The sequence below is a fragment of the Panthera uncia genome, chromosome D4 (assembly GCF_023721935.1).
Source record: "Panthera uncia isolate 11264 chromosome D4, Puncia_PCG_1.0, whole genome shotgun sequence".
Taxonomy (NCBI): domain Eukaryota; kingdom Metazoa; phylum Chordata; class Mammalia; order Carnivora; family Felidae; genus Panthera; species Panthera uncia.
This window is the reverse complement of record NC_064807.1, coordinates 12,266,530-12,292,751: the sequence shown is the minus strand read 5'-3', so window position 1 is coordinate 12,292,751 and position 26,222 is coordinate 12,266,530. Positions and strand designations below refer to the sequence as shown.

The following is a 26,222-nucleotide window of genomic DNA, read 5'->3' as shown; positions in this document are numbered from 1 at the left end:
AATGAGGACGGTGCTCACTAGAATGGCAAGCCGTAAGATGATATGCCAAGACTAGAAGGTAGAGTGTGGGCTGCATATGAAGGGCCGGAGACATGGCTTTGGGGTCACAGAAGGCACAGAAGGCTGTCCTACTCACAGCCAGGAGTCTGTAAAATCTGTAACCTCAAATAAAAGAAATCAAAGAAATTCCAGCCACCAGTTTAGGGAAACTTGCAAGAAAGCTTCTCTGTTTAGAACTCAGCGTGGGACAAAAATTATTCTCCAATGAGATATAATTAAATAAAATAAAATAAATTAAATAAATAAAGCCCTACTTCTGTTTCTGGCAGTATTATGGGACTAGACAGTCAAAGAAACTCTTCTGAGAATTGCACACCTAAAAATATTGGGCACAAGGAAATTTAAACATTTTAATGCTTGGCTATGCTGGTGAGAAAGAGAATTCAGTAAGTAAAAGAATTCCAAAATAACAAGGAAGTCAAACTCAGAATGGTTATTGGGTACAGGTGCTAATATTTTACTTGGTGATAACCACCAGTTCCTTCAGGGCTTTCATGGTGTGGTTTCCAGAGTAGTAGTATTAGCATTACCCAGAAACCTGCTAGGAATACAAACAAGTGGGTCCCAACCCCAATCTGCTGAGTTAGAAAGCTGGGGGTAGGGCCCTGTGGCCTGTGTTAACAAGCCCTCTAACTGATGCTGACGCACACTCAAGTTTGAATACTGGCAGTTAAAAGAACAAATATTAGAAATGTCATTTTCAAACTAGCAAGTAAATTTTTAAATTTTTATTATTTTTTTAAATCTAAGTTAGTTAACATATAGTGTAGTAATGGTTCCAGGAGTAGAATTTAGTGATTCATCACTTACATATAACACCCGGTGCTCATCCCAACAAGTGCCCTCCTTACTATTATCCACTTTGCCCATCCTCCCACCCAACACTCCTTCATCAACCCTTAGTTTGTTCCCTGTATTTAAGAGTCTCTTATGGTTTGCCTCTTTCTCTATTTTTATCTTATTTTTCCTTCCCTTCCGCTATGTTCATCTGTTTTGTTTTTTAAATTCCACATAATGAGTGAAATCATATGATATTTATCTTTCTCTGACTGACTTATTTCACTTAGCATAATACACTCTAGTTCCATCCATGTTGTTGCAAATGGCAAGATTTCATTCTTTTTGATCACTGAGTAATATTCATTGTGTATAATAACACATCTTCTATATCCATTTATCAGTCAATGGACATTTGGGCTCTTTCCATACTTTGGCTATTGTTGATAGTGCTGGTATAACCATTGGGGTGCATGTGCCCTTATGAGTCAGCATTTTTGCATCCTTTGGATAAATACTTAGTAGTGTGATTGCTGGGTTGTAGGGTAGTTCAATTTTTAATTTTTTGAGGAACCTCCATACTGTTGCAAGTAATTTTTTTAAAGACCAATCTAATAAGAAGAAAAGAATAAAAGGAAGAAATGAAAATCATTTTTGCTTATAAAACAAATTAAAATCATAAAAATAAAATTAAATGCCTTTGCAAATACAATGAAAGTAAAAGGGTTAAACTCATCAGTGAAAATATTTTCTTAGACTTAAACTGAACATCATATTGTATTATATAGTACAACTCTATGTGTCTATACCTAGAATAAATTATTTTCAAAGGAAGTTTGAAAATAAAAGGATATAAAAAGGTATATCCAGAAAATATTAACCAAAACCAAGTTAGTATTCTTATATTAATATCACATGTAATCGACTTTGAGTCAAAAGTTATTAGTAATAAAGATCATTACATATTGATTAAAGGAACAAACACCAGGAAGATCCTAAGTCAAGAAACCTAACAACACAGAATGTGTAAGTCAAAAAATGACAGAATCACAAAGATAAAATGACCAATCCACAGTCAGGACAAGATTGTTACACATTCCTAGATCCTTTGTTTCCTTAAACCCAAATATCTACATATATCCTCCAAAATCTGGTGATAACCACCAGTTTCTTCAGGGCTTTCATGGTGTGGTTTCCAGAGTAGTAGTATTTGCATTACCCGGAAACCTGCTAGGAATACAAACAAGTGTGTCCCAACCCCGATCTGCAAAAGCAAATAAAATCACACAATCACCCATGCCTAGTGCATAACAGTGGCTAGAGAAAACTACAAACTTCAGCGCATGTGTATGTGGGAGAAAAATCCAAAATCAGTAGAGCCATATCCAAAGCCCATACTGAAGCAATATCAGGTGGGTATTACATGGAAGAGAGGAGAGAGTGGCAAGTACCTAATGGGGATGGAACACAGAAGACATCACCCCCAGAAAAGAAAGCATCCTTCACTGATGGGAAATACTGAGAACAAGTCTGTGACTAGAGGATCTGAAGATTGGCTTTCCAAGAAAGAGGCTTGGAAAGTATTTAAGACCACAATGGCAGTCTTGGGAAGGACCTGCCTCTGGGAAATTGGGAAGCAACTAGCAAGGTAAAGAAAAACAAGAATTCAAGCTCAGAAATGAAAGGTCCTAGAATCACTACTTTCAAAAAAGATGGCTTCAATAAAATATAGATCACTTCACTATTCCAACAGTAGAGGGCACTCTTGAACTAAGAGATTAAGAAAACTGGCCAGACTTCTCACTCCTCCTTAGAATTACCCGATTGCTGATCTTCCAGGAAAATTCAACATATGATAAACAGAGTAGTGCAACATCACTATGAGAAAAAAACAGTAAATCAAAATAAAGACTAAGCCGATGAAACCCTTTTCTATAAACATTCCCAAATAGGCACAAATTCTGGATTCTATTCTATGAATTGGAGATTCTAGAAAACACACCAAAGCAAGGAAAAGAAGTGTGAGTATAATAACTGGAATAAAAGAAACAAAATTCTTATTTTCCACATATAAGATTATCTACATTTTAAAAATCCAAGAGAATCTACAAATCATAACAACAGGCAAGTTTCAGGGAGGTTGTTGGATACAAGATCAATATACAAAAATAGCATACCCATACACCAACAACAAGAAATTAGAAAGCATAATTAAAGTCGAAATATCTCATTTCATGCAATAAAATCTCTAATTTTCCTATAGGAATGCATTTAACAGATTTAAAAAACATTTATGACAAAAATTTTTAAATCTGCTGAAGGACATAAAACAACCCCTTTATTTATAGGTGACTATTCAATATATGTTACATATACATATGTGTGTATGTATAATTTCTAAAAGGTTTACAATCTGACATTTTATATATAATTCTTGATTAAATTATAATTTGAATTTTCTATCACTCAAAAGACACCATAAACAGTGTTACAAGAGAATTCATAGACAAGAAGATATTTACTGAAAAATTAACTCAAATAATATCAATATCCAGAATAAATAAAAAAATCTTAGAAATCAATAAAAGACAGTATCCTATAGAAAAATGGACTAAGACTATAAATTCTTCACAGTAGAAGAAAACAAAATGGCTATTAATATTTGAAAACAAATTCAGGCTTAATATTCAGTCTTAAATTCAGCAGTGAAATGCAAAGTAAAACAGTAAGTTACCATTTAATATCCATTTGGTAAAAATTAAAAATCTCTACATTGTTTGTAAGGATATGAAAGTATGAGCATGTTCATACATTACTAGTGGCAATATCTTACAGAAATGAAGGTGCATATATCTTAACTAGCAATTATATTTCTAAGTATTAAGAAATCCTTGCACATATACTCAAGAAGACATACATAATATTCAATGCAGCCTTATTTGTAACAGTGAAAAACTGGAAGCTAATGTCCATCAATATGGTGAATATATTCAGTTACTCTATAAGTCATGATAAATGGTCTTTTTTTAAAAAATAAGAAGCAAATATGGCAAAGATAACAATTTACATTATAACTAGGAAATAAGTAGATGGATGTCTGAAGAGTATTTAAATGGAAATATTACATAATCTTAAAATGTTTAAGTGTTAATAGATGATGGTGAACTTATTTCTCTACCCCATCCTCATCCAAAGTTACAACTCAAATGATACAATTATCAGTCAAATAGAGTGATGCTTTGGGCAGGCCAACCTCGCAAAGCAGCTTTGCGCATCTCTCAACCCACTTAAAGCACTTAATGGGCAGAAACCCATTCCACCAAGCTCAGGTCCTTCTCTCTTTCTTTATTATCACCTCCCAGCACAGAGTCTGATACAAGGTAGGCACTGAGAAATATGAATTAAATGAATAAAGCAATTAAAATAAAATTAGAATATAAAAAGATAGAGATTTACTACAAAACTCAAAGTAAATAAAGATGGAGGGTTAAAATATTCAGTTATCTTTTGAAAATGCAATGTGGCTCAACAAAATGGAAACTTTTATAATAGTGAATGATGAATTTCAGTCAGTCAGCTATAAACTCTTTGTGATCACCCACCTCCCCCAAGCATTTCAATCTGAAAAACAGGGCAACAATCTTGAAGTGATATATTTTGTCCAATTTGAAACAAGATGGTCGTTTGAAAATAAAACCATAGATCTTCTTCTTTGATATCAGCTGAAGGCTATAGCCAAATAAAGAATATAATGAAAGAATAAATCCCTTAGAAGAGAAATGGTCTTCAGAGAAACTCAAGAAAGCAAGAGATGAGGAAACTAAGGGAGGCATGTGTTCTGGGCACAAGGAAGAGGTGTCCTGGCTCATAAATAGACCTCTCTGGAAGGTTCTGGGAGCAGAGCTGCAATACATTAATGTCAGTGTTCCAGTCTGATTATGACAGCTAACAGTGACTTTAGCTCATTGTCTGGAATCACCTCAAGCCAGCCTTGTGCCACATGTCCCTGCTCTACCACTCCATAACTACCCACAACTGATAGGTCTACACATCAGCTCCTAGTTCAGATTCCATCAGGGCTCTGCCATGGAATTTCTTACTAGAGATGAATGGGAAAGAGTCAGTCCCTCTTCTGTGATAAGAACCATGGGATGTAAAGTACCTCCCCTCAGAAGGAGAAAAGGAAGCCAACAGGGAGAGAATCCTGGTTCTAATTCCAGTAGTCTTGGAAGCCCAACTCTTCCAAGGACTTTCCCAGAGTTCCATCTGGTAATTCAAACTCCTATAATAAACTCTCCTTTTGACTCAAGGTCATTTTAATTGTGCAATTTTTACTTACAACTGAAAGAGTCCCACTATAATCAGGTAGTCAGAATCTGAGGCCATTGATTATTGTAATCTTATAATTCACACACTCTGAACAACACTCTGATTATACGTTGCCTTCCTATCCTTTTTTTTTTTCCCAAGAGAATCCTTTTGTTAAGGCTGACATGACTGGTATGCTTGAACATTTTATTTCCCATTATAAATTAACTAATTAGAATAATGGCTTTTCTTGTGAGTTTAATGAGCATAAGTCAATCTTCATGAGTCAGATAAATTCTGAAGCACAGATAAAATTGTCTTTCTGGACATGTAAAACTGAAGACCAGATGCTGATAAATTTACCAACATAATGCCATGCTGTAAGAACGTTTGGAAAGTGGACAGCTGGCTTTCACCCAGCACCACCCACAGTTTGCCACACAAGCCCTCTTCAACCTTTAATGGTTGTAAGGTAGAGAACTGCTAAAGGTGTTCTGCAAGATGAAAAAGGAAAAGAAGACAGATATTGAAGTTTTTATTAAAGCCATGATATTAGTTAAAATGCCTACAACTACACCAACCTCTATGGTAACATGTGTAAATCTGACAAGATGAAATACCAAAACCCAGGGAATCACAATTTCTTAAACCTGGAAGAAATTTAAAGGTCAACCACTTCTTTTCTGTTTTGTCTGGAGGACAAGCAGATATTTTACCCAGCTTCCCAGCAACCAGAACAAGAGCATGTGACATCTATCTACTCAGCAAATCAGACAGTCCCACCTAAGAGTCTGAATCTGAGTAAGTGACTCAAAAAAGCAGAGAATTAATTTGGAATTAATCCCATTTCCGGCAGCATTAGAAGCAGCGTCTGTTATTTAGGACAAGGAGAGGCCCATGGCAATGGATTCTACTTGACTCCATGTGCTAGGATGGAAGGGGAGGTTACAACCACTCTGGGAAGTTCTGTCTCATTCTTAACAGAAATCATCATTCTTTTTTAATCTCGGATCTACCTAAGGAGTGAAGCTACACAGAGCAAATCTGATAGTTCTTCCACATCTGCTGAATGCTGCCCTCCCCCTTTTTTAATCTATCACTTATTTACTCTCAAACTTCCCCAGCTGTGTAATTCTCATCTCAATATGTTCAGTTAATTTTACTTCTTGCAAAAATTTCTCTTGGAGACTTCTGTTCTGCTCTGGTCTCAGGAGATTCTTCGCCCAACCTGTGACACAGCTGGCTCATTGGCGAGCCTTAGTCCTGGAGATAACTGCCTCTGCTCTCATTGAAGGATTTTCTATTTTAGGGGGCCCTTATCTTTTTCTACCTTTGTTTACTCCCTCTTTTTTTAAATCATTAGCATAGTGTTATGTTAGTTTCAGGTGTCCGATATAATGATTCAACGATTCCATACATTACTCAGTGCTCATCAAGGTAAGTGTGCTGTTAATCCTGTTTATCTATTTCACTCATCCTCCCACCCACCTCCCCTATGGCAACCACTCGTTTGTTCTTTGTATTTAAGAGCTGGGTTTTTTTGTTAGTCTCTTTTTTCTTTGTTTATTCATTTGTTTTGTTTCTTAAATTCCACCTATGAATGAAATCATACCATATTTGTCCTTCTCTGACTTACTTCACTTAGCATTATACTCTCTAGGTCCATTCTACAAATCAATCTCAAAGAAGCTAGAGGGCAAGAGGTGGAAAGAACAGATGAAATGGCAGACAATTTGAATCTGCTTTTATTCCTGATCCAAGCCAAGCCCTTGCTAAGTTTCCTAGCAGTTTGGAAGCAGTTCTCTCCTTCTGTCAAGAACACAGACTTATAAACCCAGAGATTCTAGTGTCTTCTTGACTATCAAGTGGACTTGGGGTCTTGAGCAAGCCATTTAAACCCTCTACATCTTATTTACCCCCATTAGTATCTCTTCCATAAATACTTAAGAGACTAGACAGATAGATTAATTAATGGAAAATTGGATTCTTTTTTTTTTTTTTTAATATATGAAATTTACTGTCAAATTGGTTTCCATACAACACCCAGTGCTCATCCCAAAAGGTGCCCTCCTCAATACCCATCACCCACCCTGCCCTCCCTCCCACCCCCCATCAACCCTCAGTTTGTTCTCAGTTTTTAACAGTCTCTTATGCTTTGGCTCTCTCCCACTCTAACCTCTTTTTTTTTTTTTTCCTTCCCCTCCCCCATGGGTTTCTGTTATGTTTCTCAGGATCCACATAAGAGTAAAACCATATGGTATCTGTCTTTCTCTGTATGGCTTATTTCACTTAGCATCACACTCTCCAGTTCCATCCATGTTGTTACAAAAGGCCATATTTCATTTTTTCTCATTGCCACGTAGTATTCCATTGTGTATATAAACCACAATTTCTTTATCCATTCATCAGTTGATGGACATTTAGGCTCTTTCCATAATTTGGCTATTGTTGAGAGTGCCGCTATAAACATTGGGGTACAGGTGCCCCTATGCATCAATACTCCTGTATCCCTTGGATAAATTCCTAGCAGTGCTATTGCTGGGTCATAGGGTAGGTCTATTTTTAATTTTCTGAGGAACCTCCACACTGCTTTCCAGAGCGGCTGCACCAATTTGCATTCCCACCAACAGTGCAAGAGCATCTCCAGCATCTATAGTCTCCTCTCCAGCATCTATAGTCTCCTGATTTCTTCATTTTGGCCACTCTGACTGGCGTGAGGTGGTATCTGAGTGTGGTTTTGATTTGTATTTCCCTGATAAGGAGCGACGTTGAACATCTTTTCATGTGCCTGTTGGCCATCCGGATGTCTTCTTTAGAGAAGTGTCTATTCATGTTTTCTGCCCATTTCTTCACTGGGTTATTTGTTTTTCGGGTGTGGAGTTTGATGAGCTCTTTATAGATTTTGGATACTAGCCCTTTGTCCGATGTGTCATTTGCAAATATCTTTTCCCATTCCGTTGGTTGCCTTTTAGTTTTGTTGGTTGTTTCCTTTGCTGTGCAGAAGCTTTTTATCTTCATAAGGTCCCAGTAATTCACTTTTGCTTTTAATTCCCTTGCCTTTGGGGATGTGCCGAGTAAGAGATTGCTACGGCTGAGGTCAGAGAGGTCTTTTCCTGCTTTCTCCTCTAAGGTTTTGATGGTTTCCTGTCTCACATTCAGGTCCTTTATCCATTTTGAGTTTATTTTTGTGAATGGTGTGAGAAAGTGGTCTAGTTTCAACCTTCTGCATGTTGCTGTCCAGTTCTCCCAGCACCATTTGTTAAAGAGACTGTCTTTTTTTTATTGGATGTTCTTTCCTGCTTTGTCAAAGATGAGTTGGCCATACGTTTGTGGGTCTAGTTCTGGGGTTTCTATTCTATTCCATTGGTCTATGTGTCTGTTTTTATGCCAATACCATGCTGTCTTGATGATGACAGCTTTGTAGTAGAGGCTAAAGTCTGGGATTGTGATGCCTCCTGCTTTGGTCTTCTTCTTCAAAATTACTTTGGCTATTCGGGGCCTTTTGTGGTTCCATATGAATTTTAGGATTGCTTGTTCTAGTTTCGAGAAGAATGCTGGTGCAATTTTGATTGGGATTGCATTGAATGGGTAGATAGCTTTGGGTAGTATTGACATTTTGACAATATTTATTCTTCCAATCCATGAGCAGGGAATGTCTTTCCATTTCTTTATATCTTCTTCAATTACCTGCATAAGCTTTCTATAGTTTTCAGCATACAGATCTTTTACATCTTTGGTTAGATTTATTCCTAGATATTTTATGCTTCTTGGTGCAATTGTGAATGGGATCAGTTTCTTCATTTGTCTTTCTGTTGCTTCATTGTTAGTGTATAAGAATGCAACTGATTTCTGCACATTGATTTTGTATCCTGCAACTTGGCTGAATTCATGTATCAGTTCTAGCAGACTTTTGGTGGAGTCTATCGGATTTTCCATGTATAATATCATGTCATCTGCAAAAAGCGAAAGCTTGACTTCGTCTTTGCCAATTTTGATGCCTTTGATTTCCTTTTGTTGTCTGATTGCTGATGCTAGAACTTCCAGCACTATATTAAACAACAGCGGTGACAGTGGGCATCCCTGTCGTGTTCCTGATCTCAGGGAAAAAGCTCTCAGTTTTTCCCCGTTGAGGATGATGTTAGCTGTGGGCTTTTCGTAAATGGCCTTTATGATCTTTAAGTATGTTCCTTCTATCCCGACTTTCTCAAGGGTTTTTATTAAGAAAGGGTGCTGGATTTTGTCAAAGGCCTTTTCTGCATCGATTGACAGGATCATATGGTTCTTCTCTTTTTTTTTGTTAATGTGATGTATCACGTTGATCGATTTGCGAATGTTGAACCAGCCCTGCATCCCAGGAATGAATCCCACTTGATCATGGTGAATAATTCTTTTTATATGCTGTTGAATTCGATTTGCTAGTATCTTATTAAGAATTTTTGCATCCATATTCATCAGGGATATTGGCCTGTAGTTCTCTTTTTTTACTGGGTCTCTGTCTGGTTTAGGAATCAAAGTAATACTGGCTTCATAGAATGAGTCTGGAAGTTTTCCTTCCCTTTCTATTTCTTGGAATAGCTTGAGAAGGATAGGTATTATCTCTGCTTTAAATGTCTGGTAGAACTCCCCTGGGAAGCCATCTGGTCCTGGACTCTTATTTGTTGGGAGATTTTTGATAACCGATTCAATTTCTTCGCTGGTTATGGGTCTGTTCAAGCTTTCTATTTCCTCCTGATGGAGTTTTGGAAGAGTGTGGGTGTTTAGAAATTTGTCCATTTCTTCCAGGTTGTCCAATTTGCTGGCATATAATTTTTCATAGTATTCCCTGATAATTGTTTGTATCTCTGAGGGATTGGTTGTAATCATTCCATTTTCATTCATGATTTTATCTATTTGGGTCATCTCCCTTTTCTTTTTGAGAAGCCTGGCTAGAGGTTTGTCAATTTTGTTTATTTTTTCAAAAAACCAACTCTTGGTTTCGTTGATCTGCTCTACAGTTTTTTTAGATTCTATATTGTTTATTTCTGCTCTGATCTTTATTATTTCTCTTCTTCTGCTGGGTTTAGGCTGCCTTTGCTGTTCTGCTTCTATTTCCTTTAGGTGTGCTGTTAGATTTTGTATTTGGGATTTTTCTTGTTTCTTGAGATAGGCCTGGATTGCAATGTATTTTCCTCTCACGACTGCCTTCGCTGCATCCCAAAGCGTTTGGATTGTTGTATTTTCGTTAGTAGGGTGTTCTTTAACCTCCATGCTTTTGGAGGTTTTCCAGACTTTTTCCTGTGGTTGATTTCAAGCTTCATAGCATTGTGGTCTGAAAGTATGCATGGTATAATTTCAATTCTTGTAAACTTATGAAGGGCTGTTTTGTGACCCAGTATATGATCTATCTTGGAGAATGTTCCATGTGCACTCGAGAAGAAAGTATATTCTGTTGCTTTGGGATGCAGAGTTCTAAATATATCTGTCAAGTCCATCTGATCCAATGTATCATTCAGGGCCCTTGTTTCTTTATTGACTGTGTGTCTAGATGATCTATCCATTTCTGTAAGTGGGGTGTTAAAGTCCCCTGCAATGACCACATTCTTATCAATAAGGTTGCTTATGTTTATGAGTAATTGTTTTATATATCTGGGGGCTCCGGTATTTGGCGCATAGACATTTATAATAGTTAGCTCTTCCTGGTGGATAGACCCTGTGATTATTATATAATGCCCTTCTTCATCTCTTGTTACAGCCTTTAATTTAAAGTCTAGTTTGTCTGATATAAGTATGGCTACTCCAGCTTTCTTTTGGCTTCCAGGAGCATGATAAATAGTTCTCCATCCCCTCACTCTCAATCTAAAGGTGTCCTCAGATCTAAAATGAGTCTCTTGTAGACAGCAAATAGATGGGTCTTGTTTTTTTATCCATTCTGATACCCTATGTCTTTTAGTTGGCGCATTTAATCCATTTACATTCAGTGTTATTATAGAAAGATATGGGTTTAGAGTCATTGTGATGTCTGTATGTTTTATGCTTGTAGTGATGTCTCTGGTACTTTGTCTCACAGGATCCCCCTTAGGATCTCTTGTAGGGCTGGTTTCGTGGTGACAAATTCCTTCAGTTTTTGTTTGTTTGGGAAGACCTTTATCTCTCCTTCTATTCTAAATGACAGACTTGCTGGATAAAGGATTCTCGGCTGCATATTTTTTCTGTTTGGCACACTGTAGATATCGTGCCAAGCCTTTCTGGCCTGCCAAGTTTCAAAGGAGAGATCAGACCCGAGTCTTATAGGTCTCCCTTTATATGTGAGGGCACGTTTATCCCTTGCTGCTTTCAGAATTTTCTCTTTATCCTTGTATTTTGCCAGTTTCACTATGATATGTCGTGCAGAAGATCGATTCAAGTTACGTCTGAAGGGAGTTCTCTGTGCCTCTTGGATTTCAATGCCTTTTTCCTTCCCCAGTTCAGGGAAGTTCTCAGCTATAATTTGTTCAAGTACCCCTTCAGCACCTTTCCCTCTCTCTTCCTCCTCTGGGATACCAATTATGCGTATATTATTTTTTTTTAGTGTATCACTTAGTTCTCTAATTTTCCCCTCATACTCCTGGATTTTTTTATCTCTCTTTCTTTCAGCTTCCTCTTTCTCCATAACTTTATCTTCTAGTTCACCTATTCTCTCCTCTGCCTCTTCAAGCCGAGCCATCGTGGTTTCCATTTTGTTTTGCATTTCGTTTAAAGCGTTTTTCAACTCCTCGTGACTGTTCCTTAGTCCCTCGATCTTTGTGGCAAGAGATTCTCTGCTGTCCTCTATACTGTTTTCAAGCCCAGCGATTAATTTTATGACTATTATTCTAAATTCACTTTCTGTTATATTATTTAAATCCTTTTTGATCAGTTCATTAGCTGTTGTTATTTCCTGGAGATTCTTCTGAGGGGAATTCTTCCGTTTGGTCATTTTGGAGAGTCCCTTGCATGGTGAGGACCTGCAGTGCACTTCCCCTGTGCCTCTTCCGTGGGCCTCTAGTCTGCGCTTGACTCCGGAGACTCCCTTCTGCTAATCCTCTGGCGGTTTTCTGGGTTCTTTAGGCAGGTGTAGGTGGAATCTAAGTGATCGGCAGGACGCGCTGTGAGCCCCGCGTCCTCCTACGCCGCCATCTTCCGGAACCCCCCGAAAATTGGATTCTTTGATTATCTCTGTGCTTTGATTTCCTTGTTTATACAATTAAGAAAATACAGACTCATATGACCTTGTATAAATGTTAGCAGTGGATAATGCATGTGAAATACTTTGAAGGAAATGGAGCACTCTACACAATTAAGCATGAAAAGCAATGTACTATAGTGGTTAAGGACACAAACTCTGCAGTCAGACAGACCAGACCTGAGTTTAAAACCCAGCTCTGGTGCTTCCTAGGTTAAGGAAATTTGGGGAAGTTATTTTACCTCTCTGAGCCCCTTTTTTAATGGAGATAGCTGCAGTGTCTATCTCAAATAATGAGAATTAAATGAAATAAGGCATATAAAGCCCTCAGCTCAGTGCCAGACACACAATATGTGCTCATTGACACAAGAAGAAAAAGCGATACTGCAAGGATACTAATTAGAGAGTGGAAGAACACGGTTCTCTTTGCATTTTATTTGAAATATTCAAGCTGCTGAATGGATGGAAAGGGACAAGACTGGAGGCAGAGGAACTAGTTAGGACACTTATATTTGCAACTGAATCTGGGTCACTGACCTCGATCATGCTCCAGTGTCAACTATCCACCTGCTATCTGGCATTTTCTCTTCCTCTTACCTTCACTGCCTCAGTGAATGACCCCATTAACCCCCAGGTGCCTAAGCCAGAAGCCTGGGAATCAACCTTGAGTCTTCTCTACCCTTATAACTAATCAGTTACCAAGTAAATGTCTATTCCTCTCTCTTAATATATCTAAAATATGAAATCTTTTCCTCCACACCACTATTACTAGAGGTCAGGACCTTATCATCTTTTGCCTTGGTTAGTTCAATAGCCTCAATGCAGTCCAGTCACCTACAATCTGTCTTCTGCTTTTTAAACACAAATCTGATCATTTCTACCCCATACTTGAAAACCTTTCACTCTTGCCTTCATGATAAAGTTCAAATTCTTTTTTTTAAATTTTTTTAATGCTTATTTATTTTTGAGACAGAGAGAGACAGAGCATGAACAGGAGAGGGTCAGAGAGAGGGAGACACAGAACTGAAACAGGCTCCAGGCTCTGAGCTGTCAGCACAGAGCCTGACGTGGGGCTCGAACTCACGGACTGTGAGATCATGACCCGAGCCAAAGTTGGACGCTTAACCGACCGAGCCACCCAGGCGCCCCAAAGTTCAAATTCTTTAACATAGCTTTCAGACCCTACCTGCTTTGTCCCCAACATCTTTCTCTAACTTTGGATGCTATCACTGAAAACTTGTACTCTATGAACCAAGACATGCCCATCACAGGTACCATTATCCCCTGCCTAAATCCCTGTTTAGGGTGCCCTTCTCTCCTGTTGATCTGGCTGACTCTAGCTCAAACTTCATGACTCAGCTTAGGTTTCACATCTACCTGGAAGCCTTTTCTAACCTTCCAAATCTGAGTTATGTTCTCCTCTCGCATTGTCTGTTCACCCTAGCATGTTGCAATGTGTAGGTTGGCTTATTCAACAATTATTCCAGCCTCCCTTCTTGTGTGTCTTTCTCTACTTAGAAGACTCTTGTAGCCAAGGGTGGCCATCTAGTAGATGAAGAATGATGGCTCTGAGGGAGTTTCCCTTTACCTCTTCACTTTCCCATTTCTTCCTTTCTAGAACAGATTGATGATGTTGGGAGGCACAGCAACCCTCCTGATACTATGAGGATGAAAGCTTCCTGCAAAACTAGTAGAGAAGAAAGACAAAAATGCCCTGCATCATTGATGACATCATGTAGCTGCTACACCAGTCTTTTCTTTTAAGTTAATTTATTTTCGAGAGAGAGGGAGGGACAGAGAGAGCATGCATGTGGGGGAGAGGCAGAGAGAAAATTCCAAGCAGGCTCCATGCTCAGCCCATCGTGGGGCTCGATCCCACAAACTGTGAGACCATGCTTAACCGACTGAGCCACCCAGGTGCCCCGGTGACATTCCAGTCTTAACTCCCTTATATTTCATGGCCAAATTCCTTAATTATTCAAGTTAATACTAGTGAGGTTTTCTGTTACTTTCAGCCAAGGGTATTCCTTACTGATACAGGAGTACTGATTGGTGATTTTTCTGTCTCATGTATTAGACAGTGAGCTACTTCAGGAATGGGTGTCTTTTGTCTCTATATTCCTAATACCTAATTGTTCCTAATTCATAGTAGCCACTCATTATGTCGAAAGGATGAATTCAGATATGTGGAACAAACATAATTTCCTCAGGACTAATAATTTTTGCAAGCCATTTTGAAGGGCAATGTAAGCCTTATCTATTAAGGTAATAATTTAACTATGAAAGTGCTAAATATAGAATCAAATTAAACACAGATAGCAGCAAAGATTTCCATAATGCTGTAAAATTCTTGTTCCTATGAAACCACTTCTATGGCTCAAAGATGCACAGTATAGTACTATCCACTGAGACTCACTGAAGACTTCAAGTAATTATAGCATTATGACAACCACATAAATTTCCAATATTATAAAGAGAAATACTAGTAATGCAGTCTCACCATTATGTGGAATAAAAGGAAATGTCAGGATTAAATATAAATTCCATAATATTAACATTTTGAAAATCTTTGCCACTCATTTGTTTCATGACCTCATCAATCCCAAAATTTGAACTGCTTGTATTCCCAATGGACTAGCAATGGCACAAATTCACCTGTAGGCCAAATAAAGGTAGAAGCAGCCATATAATCATGGTAGTTAGAGACATGAAGCTTACTTCAGTTATCTACTACTATGGCATATAAGTTAGCGGCTTAAAATAACAACTATTTTATTATCTCTGATTATTCTGTGGGATGACTGGGCTCAGCTGTGTAGTGTTTTGGTCCATGTGATGTTAATGAGACCTACAGTCATCCAGGTACTTGAATGGATGGAAAGATCCAAGATAGCTCATTCTCATGCCTGGCAGTTGGTTTTGTCTGTTGTCTGGGAGCTTAGTTGGAGCTGTCAACAGATGCCTTGGTTCTCTTCCATGTGTCTTGGGCTTCTCACAGCATGTTGGCTAGAGGCCAAGAATCAGAAAGTAGAAACTACCAGTCTCATAAGGTCTGCTCTCTGATGTCCCAGAGCATCACTTCTGCTACATTCCATTGATCAAAATGAGTCACAAGGCCAGCCCAGATTCATAAGACAGGAAAATGACCTCTGTCTCTTGATGGGAGCTGTGGCATGCATGCACAGAGAGGGAAGGGATTGTTTCTGGGGACTAGAGACCAAATAAGTAAATTGAATAAAGCTGTCTTCATAATTTTATCTTGAGGGCCTCACTGAGCACACCTGGGTATGCAAATAAACTTGAACTTTAATTTGGTAGGTGTAGTGTAGTGTAAATGGCTATTCTAATGAAGTTAGATACAATACAGACAGGTATGGTCTGAGTCAGCCATGAATCCACTATGATGCCAAAACTTTGGATCTAACAAGCACTATACCGGGTGCTTTCACATAAATTTTCTTATCAAATTTTATGAATTACCCTGAAAGGATAGCAATAAAGTAGGTCATTGCTATCCACCATTAAAACACTCCTGTGCCAAGGCACACAAGCCACGTCAGGACCTGAGCCATACCCCCAAATATTAACAAATGGGGAAGTGTCCCACCTACTTAGCTGTTTGGTTTCAATGTATGTCAGGTAACGGCAGATACCCTATATGCAGGAGTAGCACAAAGAGCAATAGCATTTAGGTTGACTCTGAAATCATTTCAGCAAATTTGACCAACTATAAAAGCCATTACCATTCAGCACCAGCCAAGCCAGCCATTCCAGGCATCCCGGGTGAGTGAGATGAGCTCAGGCAGGTTTCTGCTTCACAGGGGGAAACTTCCAAACCAAATCCAAGGTATGTCTTAGGAACCAGTAGCCATATTATTTGAAAAATGAAAAAACTGAATCTAGAAATTTCAAGAGATAAAGAACCTTTCACCAGTATTTCCTTAAAATGGCTTGGTGCTCAAGACCTGGGCCTTGCCTAAGTGGAGCAAATAACATGTCCATGTTCAGAGTTCTCTTAGTTGGCCTAGCATTCAAAGAGGCAGAAGAGAAGAGTGGCTAAGACCATGAGCTTTGGCCTTAGACAATCTCAGTCCAAATCCTGACTCATCACTTGATTGCTCTGAAAGTTTGAACATGTTACTTGACTTCTCTGTGCTTTTGTTTTTCCCACCATAGAATGCAGATAATGTAGATGGAACCAAGTCGTATGAGTTTTGTAGGAAGTAAATGAGTTAGCAACATCAGAATGGTGCCTGACACATAATACATACCATATAAGTATTTGCTATCAGTTGTATTACTTAAAGTTATAAGTTATAGAAACCTAGCTCAAACTCAAGAAAAAAAAAAAAAAGAAGGAAAATACCAGCACATATAAAAAGAATACCATCAGAACAGTCTTTTTCCACACCTCTGCTTAGCTTCATTTACAGAGAGATGCTCGCCCCACAGCAAGATGCCCTCTGTAACTTGCTACCTGGAAAATGTTAGGGCATCTTGCCCAAAACTTCAATTATAATCCTAGAATGCTTTCTGATTGGCCATACGGGTCATATGACCAACACATGGGCTTGAGGGAGGTGGGAGCAGGGAGGAAAATCACCCCATTAGCACACAGCCTGGCCACATTACACTGCATGGGAAGGAAAAGGTCCTCCAATGAGTAAGATAGGGAATCAAGAATGGGATTCTGGTCTGTCTCACTCCTATTGTATGGTCATTCCACAACATCATTCTCCTCTTCACATTTTTTGCTGTTACCCTCATCACCTTCATCACAGGCATTTTTTAAAACTTTTTTGCCTTCTGGAAAAATGTTCACCAACTGGGTGGCATTTTACCAAGAGACAAGCCACCACATAAATGCCTGAGTAGGAAAAAAAAAACAAATGCCTTGCCCTGGAGTTTGAGAAAAGGAAGAAACAAAATAACACCTCTTACTATTCATATTCAGTCCCTTTCTTCTGAAGAGTGCCAAAGGTTTTACAGATGCTAAATGCCCCAGTGAGAGAAATAAATTGAAAGAGTTTAAGCTGCGGCCTAAGCTCACTATGGTTACTGGGAAGTAATCGCTCCACACACATATGGATAAGTGCTCTATGCCAACAATGAGCACTTAACTGCCTGAACTACTTTTTGGCCTCATTTAACTTGTCCATTTATGAGACTACAGATGCCTTTCTCCTTAGAACCATAAAATTTTAGAGCAGGAAAGGACTTTACAGATCATTTGGTTCAATCTCTTCATTTTATAGATGGAAACAACTGGAACCCAGAGAGGCTTATTAGCCAGCACAAGGTCATATAGCAGGTTTAGTGCAGGCCCAGAAGTAGAACCATGTCTCCTATCTCTCCATACCATGCCTTTTCTGAAAAACAACTATCTCCAAAAAGCTACCCAGTGATCCAAAACATTATTAATTTCTTTCTTCTCCAGTCATGTGGATCACATAGTGTTTGGATGACTTCTGGAAACAAGACACATTTATTATAAAATTTTGACAATATACACTAATCACTAGCACCGGGATACAATGAAATTTGGTAAAAATGGCAGGATGCAGTAGTAACTGCTGTCCTTGTAAGAGGTCTACCTTTCATACTTCTCCATCCTCCAGCAGATAGTCAGTACTTCTGGGCTGCCCTCAAACTGACACAGGCTCCCATGCGTATGCTTCTCACCCAGTGCATATTCTATGCCAGAGTTGGCTTTCACTGTCAAAAAAAATTAGCTCCTCCTGTGAACCATTATCCCAGGACCATGCATGGTTAATATGCATATTTAAGTTAAGGGCTTCTGAGAAAAAGATCCTAAAACTATATTTATACTAAATCTCATTTGCAAAATTGAATCTGCTTGATACAGCTTTTGTTGTTGTTTGTTTCATTTGTTCTGTTGTTTTGGTTTCTGGTTGGTTGCTTGCTTACTGGTCACAGATGCCGTCCAAATATTATACATGGAAAACCTTACTTCTTAGAATGAGTCAGCTACAACTATCGGTTACAACAGACAAATAATAAAATGATTTTGTATAGATCATCACATGTCTAAGGGCCTTCTGATAATCAGTGAACTAGCTTTCCATGCCTCATGAAGAGCTTCCAAATTACGTATAAGTTCTCGAGAACTTGAATTCGTGAGAACAAAATGGGAGGGCAAAGAATATCTTAGTTTACTAATTATATTCAGGTTCTTATCCACTTTTCCTATGTGCCTTGAAGGAAATGTGTCTCTCATTACTTTGCTATGCCTTTAATGTCTCTACCCATGTAGTAAAAGGAGTATGTGTCAGAGACCTCCTAGCCATGCAACTGTGCCCATCTGAGATCAGAAGAGCACTGTCGGTGGCTGTGGTCTTTGGGCCTCCCTGACTCTCACCCCTGCTGTTACTGGTCAGGGTGAATTCCTTGGAAACTCACTGATAGAAATGTAACCAGCTTTCAAGAGAAACAATAACTCTACTTCTAGACAAGCTCAATCCAGCCTCAATGTATATAAATCCTCACTTTTAAAGTTAAGTCATTGATATTGCTTTTAGTCTCAACCTTACTTCCCCCTACATTATAATTTTTAAAAATTTATCTCAGTCTGTGACATATGTGGGAGGAGTTATCCACAGAGTCCTTTTCTCTAGGTAAGGCCAGGAGTGATAAGTGGTGTCCAAACACTGTAGTCCTTCTGATTTCCAATATGTTCCAGAGATGTTTGCTGCCAGTTTAAGGAGGAAAAGTATTGTGTCTTCTTGATATTGGTCCAAAAAAAGTAGGTTGGCTATCAGTTGAGTTGTGAGAAAAGAAACAGACTGTTGGGTGCCCAGGTGGCCCAGTCAGTTAAGTGTTTGACTCTTGGTCTCCCTCAGGTCATGATCTCACCATACGTAGGATTGAGCCCCACACCAGGCTCTTTGCTACAGTGGGGAGCCTGCTTGGGATTCTCTCTCTCTCTCTCTCTCTCTCTCTCTCTCTCTGCCCGTACCCCCCCAGCCCCGTGCACATGCCTTCTCTCTCTCTCTCTCTCTCTCTCTCTCTCTCTCTCGCTCAAAATAAATAAATAAACATTTTTAAAAATTTTTTTTAATGTTTTTATTTATTTTTGAGACAGAGAGAGACAGAGCATGAGCAGGAGAAGGGCAGAGAGAGAGGGAGACACAGAATCAGAAGCAGGCTCTAGGCTCTGAGCTGTCAGCACAGAGCCCGACGCGGGGCTTGAACTCACGGACTGTGAGATTATGACCTGAGCTGAAGTCGGATGCTTAACTGACTGAGCCAACCAGGCACCCCAACATTTTTTAAGAAAAGAAAGGACTGTCAAGTGCCATCAAAATATAATGAATGTTATCTAAAAATTAAAATAAATGCATCTAGCTAATGTCCCCTTAACAACAAAACTATACCTACATTCTGATTTTTGTTAAGAGGTAACTGGAAGTTTAAATTTACATTATGATTACAGCCTTTCTTTTATAAATTGAAGCACATTACTTTGGTCCATTGAGCAAACTCATTCTTATTCATTGCCTTTTAAAGTTGACATTTAACTTCCACAGCTGTACAGTTGGTAAGAAGCAAAACAATATTTAATATTAAAGAAAGCAGACTCTAAAAAACCACAGCATCCTATGGTATGGAATATTGTATAATTAGCGTACATTAACCGACAGAAGGAATTACATATGGAATTAGTGAAGGACAGTTGAAGGTACTCATGTATTTATTTCCTTGCTGATAATCAAATAAGACAAACAAGTAATTCAGCAATTCCAACTAAGAAGGACTGATTTTTCTAAAAGACTATGTCTTCCAATGCATTTACCAAAATAGAACTGAGAACTTTTGGTTCTACAAGCCTTGAAGCCCTAAATCAAATAAGATAGGAAAGAGCAATACCTCTCCTCTGTAAGAATTTTCTGTTCAACACCAGAAATAATCTATTCATTCAAGAAATGATTACTATGCAGCTGCTATAGGTCAAGCTCTCTGGTAGCCACAGGGGATGGAGTTGTCATGGTCTTGCTCTTTAGAGCAAGTTTAGCAAGAAAGACAAACAGGGATGCAAGTAATTGCAACTAAGATGAGTATAGTGTTAGGATAAAAGAAGCACACAGTGCCATGGACACCCACAAGGGACCTACCAAGTCGTGGGGGCTGGGGTGACAGTAGGAAGGGAGGGTCCTTTGGAGGAGGTGACATTTCAGATGAGACTTTACAACTTCAGAGTTAAGATTAACTGTACACATTGCATTTTGCTTCTCCAAAAAGCTGCACTAAAATCATATGAAAGAGACTTTAAAAAAAATAAACCCACAAGGATATGAAGAACAGGAAAAAGGACCTGAGAAACAAGTTTTGGAAGCTTGGAGAAGAGGAACAAACAAGTGGTGTGTGACTTAACAGAAAGCTGAGTAAGTCCCGAAGCAGCAAAGGACAATTGGGCTGGAGCTGCTGGAGAAGCAGCTAGAGCCGCAGGTCTCTGTCACTCTCCACTGCTGGGTACTGCCCCTTCTCTCTTCCAGCAGGAACTAGAAATTTATTCACTAGAAAAGGTAAAAGAGGGATGCCTGGGGGCCTTGGTCAGTTCAGCGTCCGACTTCAGGCTCAGGTCATGATCTCACGGTTCATGGGTTCGAGTCCCGTGATCGGCTCTGTGCTGACAGCTCAGAACCTGGAGTCTGCTTCGGATTCTGTGTCTCCCTCTCTCTCTGCCCCTCCCCTGCTTGTGCTGTCTGTCTGTCTGTCTGTCTCTCCCTCTCTCTCTCTCTCTCTCTCAAAGGTGAATAAAGATTAAAAAAATACATTTTTAAAGGGTGAAAGAGAAAGTCATTGATCAACAACATGGTTCAGTGACCATACATAATGAAGGATTAATATTGATGTCCCAGCAAAACGCTCTGCTCACTCCAAGAACACAGGTGCCAACCCTTCACCCTTCAGAGGGTCAAATAAGGGAGATTTCTCTGGGGAATCTGACCAGCCCAAGAGGAAAGACTAAAATACTGACACCAGGGCTTCTGGGGGGGGGGGGGGAGGGAAGACCCACCTAGATCCTTCCAGTAAAACTCCAAGACAGTAAGTTTCACTCACAGGCTCTTAATCATGAGCAGAAAAGCAAGGATTGATTACCAGACCCCTCAAGAAAGCCTCCAGCATAGATAGATACCATATAAACAAAACCCAAACAGAAACAAAAAAAGCATTTTACATGAAATAGAGACTATGCATGGAGAAGAAAATTTAAGAAAAACAAACTATATCATTAACATCCCCAGATAGATAAGATATTATAGTCATGAAATAAAAAAAAGGATCCAATAAAAACAGAAGGATTTAAACAAACAAACAAAAAACAACTCAATAGTAGGGTCGAAGAAACAGAGAGAAGATAGTAAAGAAAAAAATAAAACAGAAAGACAAGAAAAGTAGAGCACCAGGCCAAGCAATTCAACACCCAAATAAAGGATTTCCAAAAAGAACAGAGAAAATGGAAGGTATAAATCATCAATGAAATAAATTAAGAACATTTCCCTGAATTGATAGAGTTTCTAGACTCAGGTTGCTGAGTGTCTAGCCCAGCAGACTTGCACAGCACTTACCACATACACATCAATTACTTTTCTAATTATCTTATGTATATTAACTTGCTTAATCATCACTGCAACCCTAGAACATGGACACCTTTATAATTATCATCCTCATTTTACAAATGAAGAAACTGAAATAGCTAAGCAACTTGCCCAAGATCACACAGCTAGTAAGTGGGCAGGGCCAAGATTTGAAGGCAGGTGACGTAGCGGTGGAACCCGCTGCATGAGATTACCAGGTAGGATGGAGCATCACTGTAAAATTTCAGAATACACTACAGACAGTTCTATTTGATTTTTTAACACCAGGGGTGTCTATTATTTCCATAGTGTGTGCAGGGCCGCATACTTGACTGAGACCCAAGGGAACCCGATGTGGACTCCTGTTCCCACCTCCACACACAACTTCCTTCTCTCTGACACCCTGGTCCTACAAATTTGAGTCACATTCAGAAGCTCTAAAATCCTATTCCTGCTTCCTAACTCAACAGGAATATTGCTCTGCAGTTGGGCTCACCTGCCTGCATCGCAGCTGGAAGACATGTCCTCAGAGAGTAAGTCAGGGAGAATGAGACACCCTCACCCCCATCTCAAGGAGCACAGAGACACACAGTTGCTACCCAACACTTGATGACAGTTGCCTACTATATTTTGCCCGGTTCTATAGTTACTCATGGCAGGATGGTAAGTCTGCAACCAGTCCTTGTGTCTGAAGATATCTTTGTCTGACCCTCCCATTTAAATAGTTCTAGGTTCAAAATTCTTTTCCTTCAACATTTCAATGTTATGGGTTTGCATCCAGTGTTGCTGTTGGAAAGTTAACGTCAAATTGATTTTTATTATTTTGTCTTATGTTTGCAACTGTTTATTTCCCCAAGTAATAAAGCTTTAAATTCCCGTTACATTTGTCCCACCAGGTCTGCTTCCTCTGGTATAAGTCACCTATGTCTTGTCATTCTTCATGATGCTTTTTATTCTTTAGATGTGTCATGATATTTTTTAACTAGAACTTTGTATTATTCCTGAGACTACCAGATGCCTCTGCTTTGATGACCACAAAGGTGGCCCATTGAAAAGGGAGGCCTAGCTCGTGTCTTCACTGTGAGTGAGGGTGATGTGGGTTGAGCACCACTGCTACCGCTCTCTGGGCTTAACGTGCTTTTTCTCCCTGGCATTTCTTCCTCCTTTACATGCACTGCCTCGTTCCTCCATATCCAAGATTGCTTTCTCGAACTGGAGTTGGAGGAGACAACTCAGGGGTCTACTGGCCATCTGTGGCTGGAATTACAGATTTCAATGCTGAGATCAGAGTGATTTCAGGGAGGTAGATTGTTGGTATCAAATCATCTAGTATGTAGAGCCCTGGTGTCTCCTTTTCTGTCCTGGACTAAAAATAGTAGACCAAGCCAGTGCAGAAGAATCCAACTTTGAGCTTATACTTCAGGTTTGCAAACACAATAGACAAGACTCTTTGAGCTCCTGCATAAGCCTGGCCCACTGAGAACACTGCTTGCATCCTGGTCTGGCTCAAGACTCCATCTAGAGACTTCAGCCTTTGCCTTCTCTCTTCTCCTCCTCCCCTACTCCATCTCCCAGCCGTCTCTTCCTCTAACCCATCATTTTCTTTAGAGTTTCTCAATGTTTTGATACAGTTGTCAAAGTCTGCCTCTGGATTCATTCTGCCTTTCCATGTTGTTGCTAGAATTTCCAGATTTCAGTGCAAGGAAGGGAGCCAGTGGGATTTTTTTTTTAGCTCATCATCGTCATGGAAGCCAGAAGTCCACCCTCCTCAGGGATCATTTGGAAATACTCCCTGTGGGCCTTCCAGCTCACTTAGATATGCTACAGCAGCCTGTGGGAGACACAGGCCAGGCCAGCCCCACTGCAGCAATCAAGGTTAGAACCTGCATGGTAGAACACCTGGCCAGAATTTCAAGTGACTGTGAAATGGGGTGTGGGGCATTGTCATTTAGGACATTTCCCACCTCAAGCCCAGACAGACTGCAAAGTAGCTTAGTTCTAATGCCAGACAATTGTCACAGGAAGCAAAAACATCTAAATTGCTGGTGATGATAACATGTCCCCATGTCCACACAGCGCACAATTCAATACTTAGAATTTTATAGAGCTTGTAAGTACCTATATTTCTGTATCACTTATCTATACATCATTACAGAAATTATGAAAGTTTGTCTTGTTTACAAAGATGAGTGGAAGATAAATTCGTTTTCTGTAGTAACAAGTCATGCCTCCCCAAAATAAATATATTTCTTTTATCAGTAAAAATTAGCAGTCTCTTGCTCTATAGTCCAAGCTCATAACTCATAGTAATGTTCTATAGTCACCGCAAACACTGAATTAGCAAATCCTGAACCGTTGCTCTAGGGGAAACACAGGGTTAGGTTCCTGAGAGCCTCTGGCCACAATATTTTCATCACCCAATTAGTACATGTCCTGGTTTTATCTGTGTTTCTATTTAAAGTCACTTTATTTAATATGCACTGTTAATTCATTAACATTGAACATGGCCAACAGCACCATAACTCATGCCTGAAGGAAACTTACCTAATGCACATGTTTTCTCCATAAGTCACATCACAGTCCTCTTGTGCTTGGAACACAAGACAGCACTTTAACATTGCACTTGCAAGCCATTTCAAATAGCAAAATCACCAACAAAAGGCACACGCAAAAAGGCAAAAGTAATTGCAGTAAAAGACTGAGAGAAGGACACTCGGGTACAGTACAAGAGCCAAAATGGGAAGATACAGTTCTACTTTCCTCCAGGTCAGCTGGGAATGTGCACACTGGTTGGCTCAATTTTTTTTTGCCTTTCTGTGCAGATCCGTGAATGACTGCAACAGCACCCTGAGCATTGATTGATTTGGGGGTTACGAATAAATTATAGCAAGTAGGAGAATTTGCAAATACAGAATCCGCAAATAATGAGGATTGACTATATTATTATTACTAGTGCTTGCATATTGATGGGAAAACAATACTTTTGTTAAAGGAGTCTGTGAAATGCTATGTAAAGGGTATTTTGTTGACTATGTAGACTCCTCATCCCCTCACCTCCGCAAACAAACCTCCTGATTAATTAAGAAGTATTTTGTGCAATCTGCAGCAGGTTTAGGGACTACTAACATTTTGCAATGATCTGGTGGGTGTCTAGTAAAGAGAGCTCCAAAGCCAGTAGCAGGCAATCCAGTGTCCCTGGAAACAAAACAATAATTTTTAGAGAATATGTCAGACTGACACTTATAAACTTTTATAAACTTTCAGAGCTATACAAAACTTATTTGGGGCTGGATTTTTTAAATCCTTTTTATTTTTTATTTTAATTCTAGTGTAGTTAACATACAGTGTCACATTAGAGTCAGGAGTCAATATAGTGATCCCACAGTTCCATACAAAGAAAGTAGTATTTTGATTGCAGTTGGCTAATAATCTATTTATTCAAGCTGCTAAAATGGAGAGTGATACAACAATAGCCAAATTGTGGAAAAAGCCTAAATGTCCATCAACTGATGAATGGATAAAGAAATTGTGGTTTATACACACAATGGAGTACTACGTGGCAATGAGAAAGAATGAAATATGGCCCTTTGTAGCAACGTGGATGGAACTGGAGAGTGTGATGCTAAGTGAAATAAGCCATACAGAGAAAGACAGATACCATATGTGTTCACTCTTATGTGGATCCTGAGAAACTTAACAGGAACCCATGGGGGAGGGGAAGGAGAAAAAACAAAAAAAAAAGAGGTTAGAGTGGGAGAGAGCCAAAGCATAAGAGACTCTTAAAAACTGAGAACAAACTGAGGGTTGATGGGGGGTGGGAGGGAGGGAAGGGTAGGTGAGGGCATTGAAGAGGGCATCTTTTGGGATGAGCACTGGGTGTTGTATGGAAACCAATTTGACAATAAATTTCATATATTAAAAAAAATAATGTGTGTATTGATTACATGCTGAAATGATAATATTTGGTACGTGTTACGTTAAATAAAACATATTGAAATTAAAAAAAATGGAGAGTGATAGTAGTAAAAGTATGGCTGTAAGTAGGACTGATCAAGCAAATAAGGGTGCTTGGTACTGAGATAAGGCTTGTGGTTTTGTATTAATTATAGCAATAAAATTGATAGAACCTATAATTTGGGATATACTTGTTAAATGCAGGGAAAGGATAGTTAGGTCAACAGAAGCTCCTGGATGAACAGGATTACCAGCTGGCTGGAGGTGGGCACACAGTGCAACTTGCTCCAGTACCTGCTTCAACTATTGATTTTGTGAGCAAGGGACACAGTGATGGGGGCAGT

At 39.2% G+C, this 26,222-nt stretch overlaps 1 protein-coding gene across 10 annotated transcripts in view; it reads right to left on the bottom strand.

The window, feature by feature from the left end:
- Positions 1-26,222, bottom strand: part of CFAP95 (cilia and flagella associated protein 95) — a 233,073-nt gene that overhangs the window by 117,602 nt on the left and 89,249 nt on the right. For all 10 annotated transcript variants that reach the window (XM_049633761.1, XM_049633760.1, XM_049633757.1 and 7 more), the window contains one exon: positions 25,051-25,119. In XM_049633761.1, coding sequence (XP_049489718.1) covers positions 25,051-25,119 — 69 coding nt within the window. The remainder of the gene's footprint in view (positions 1-25,050; positions 25,120-26,222) is intronic.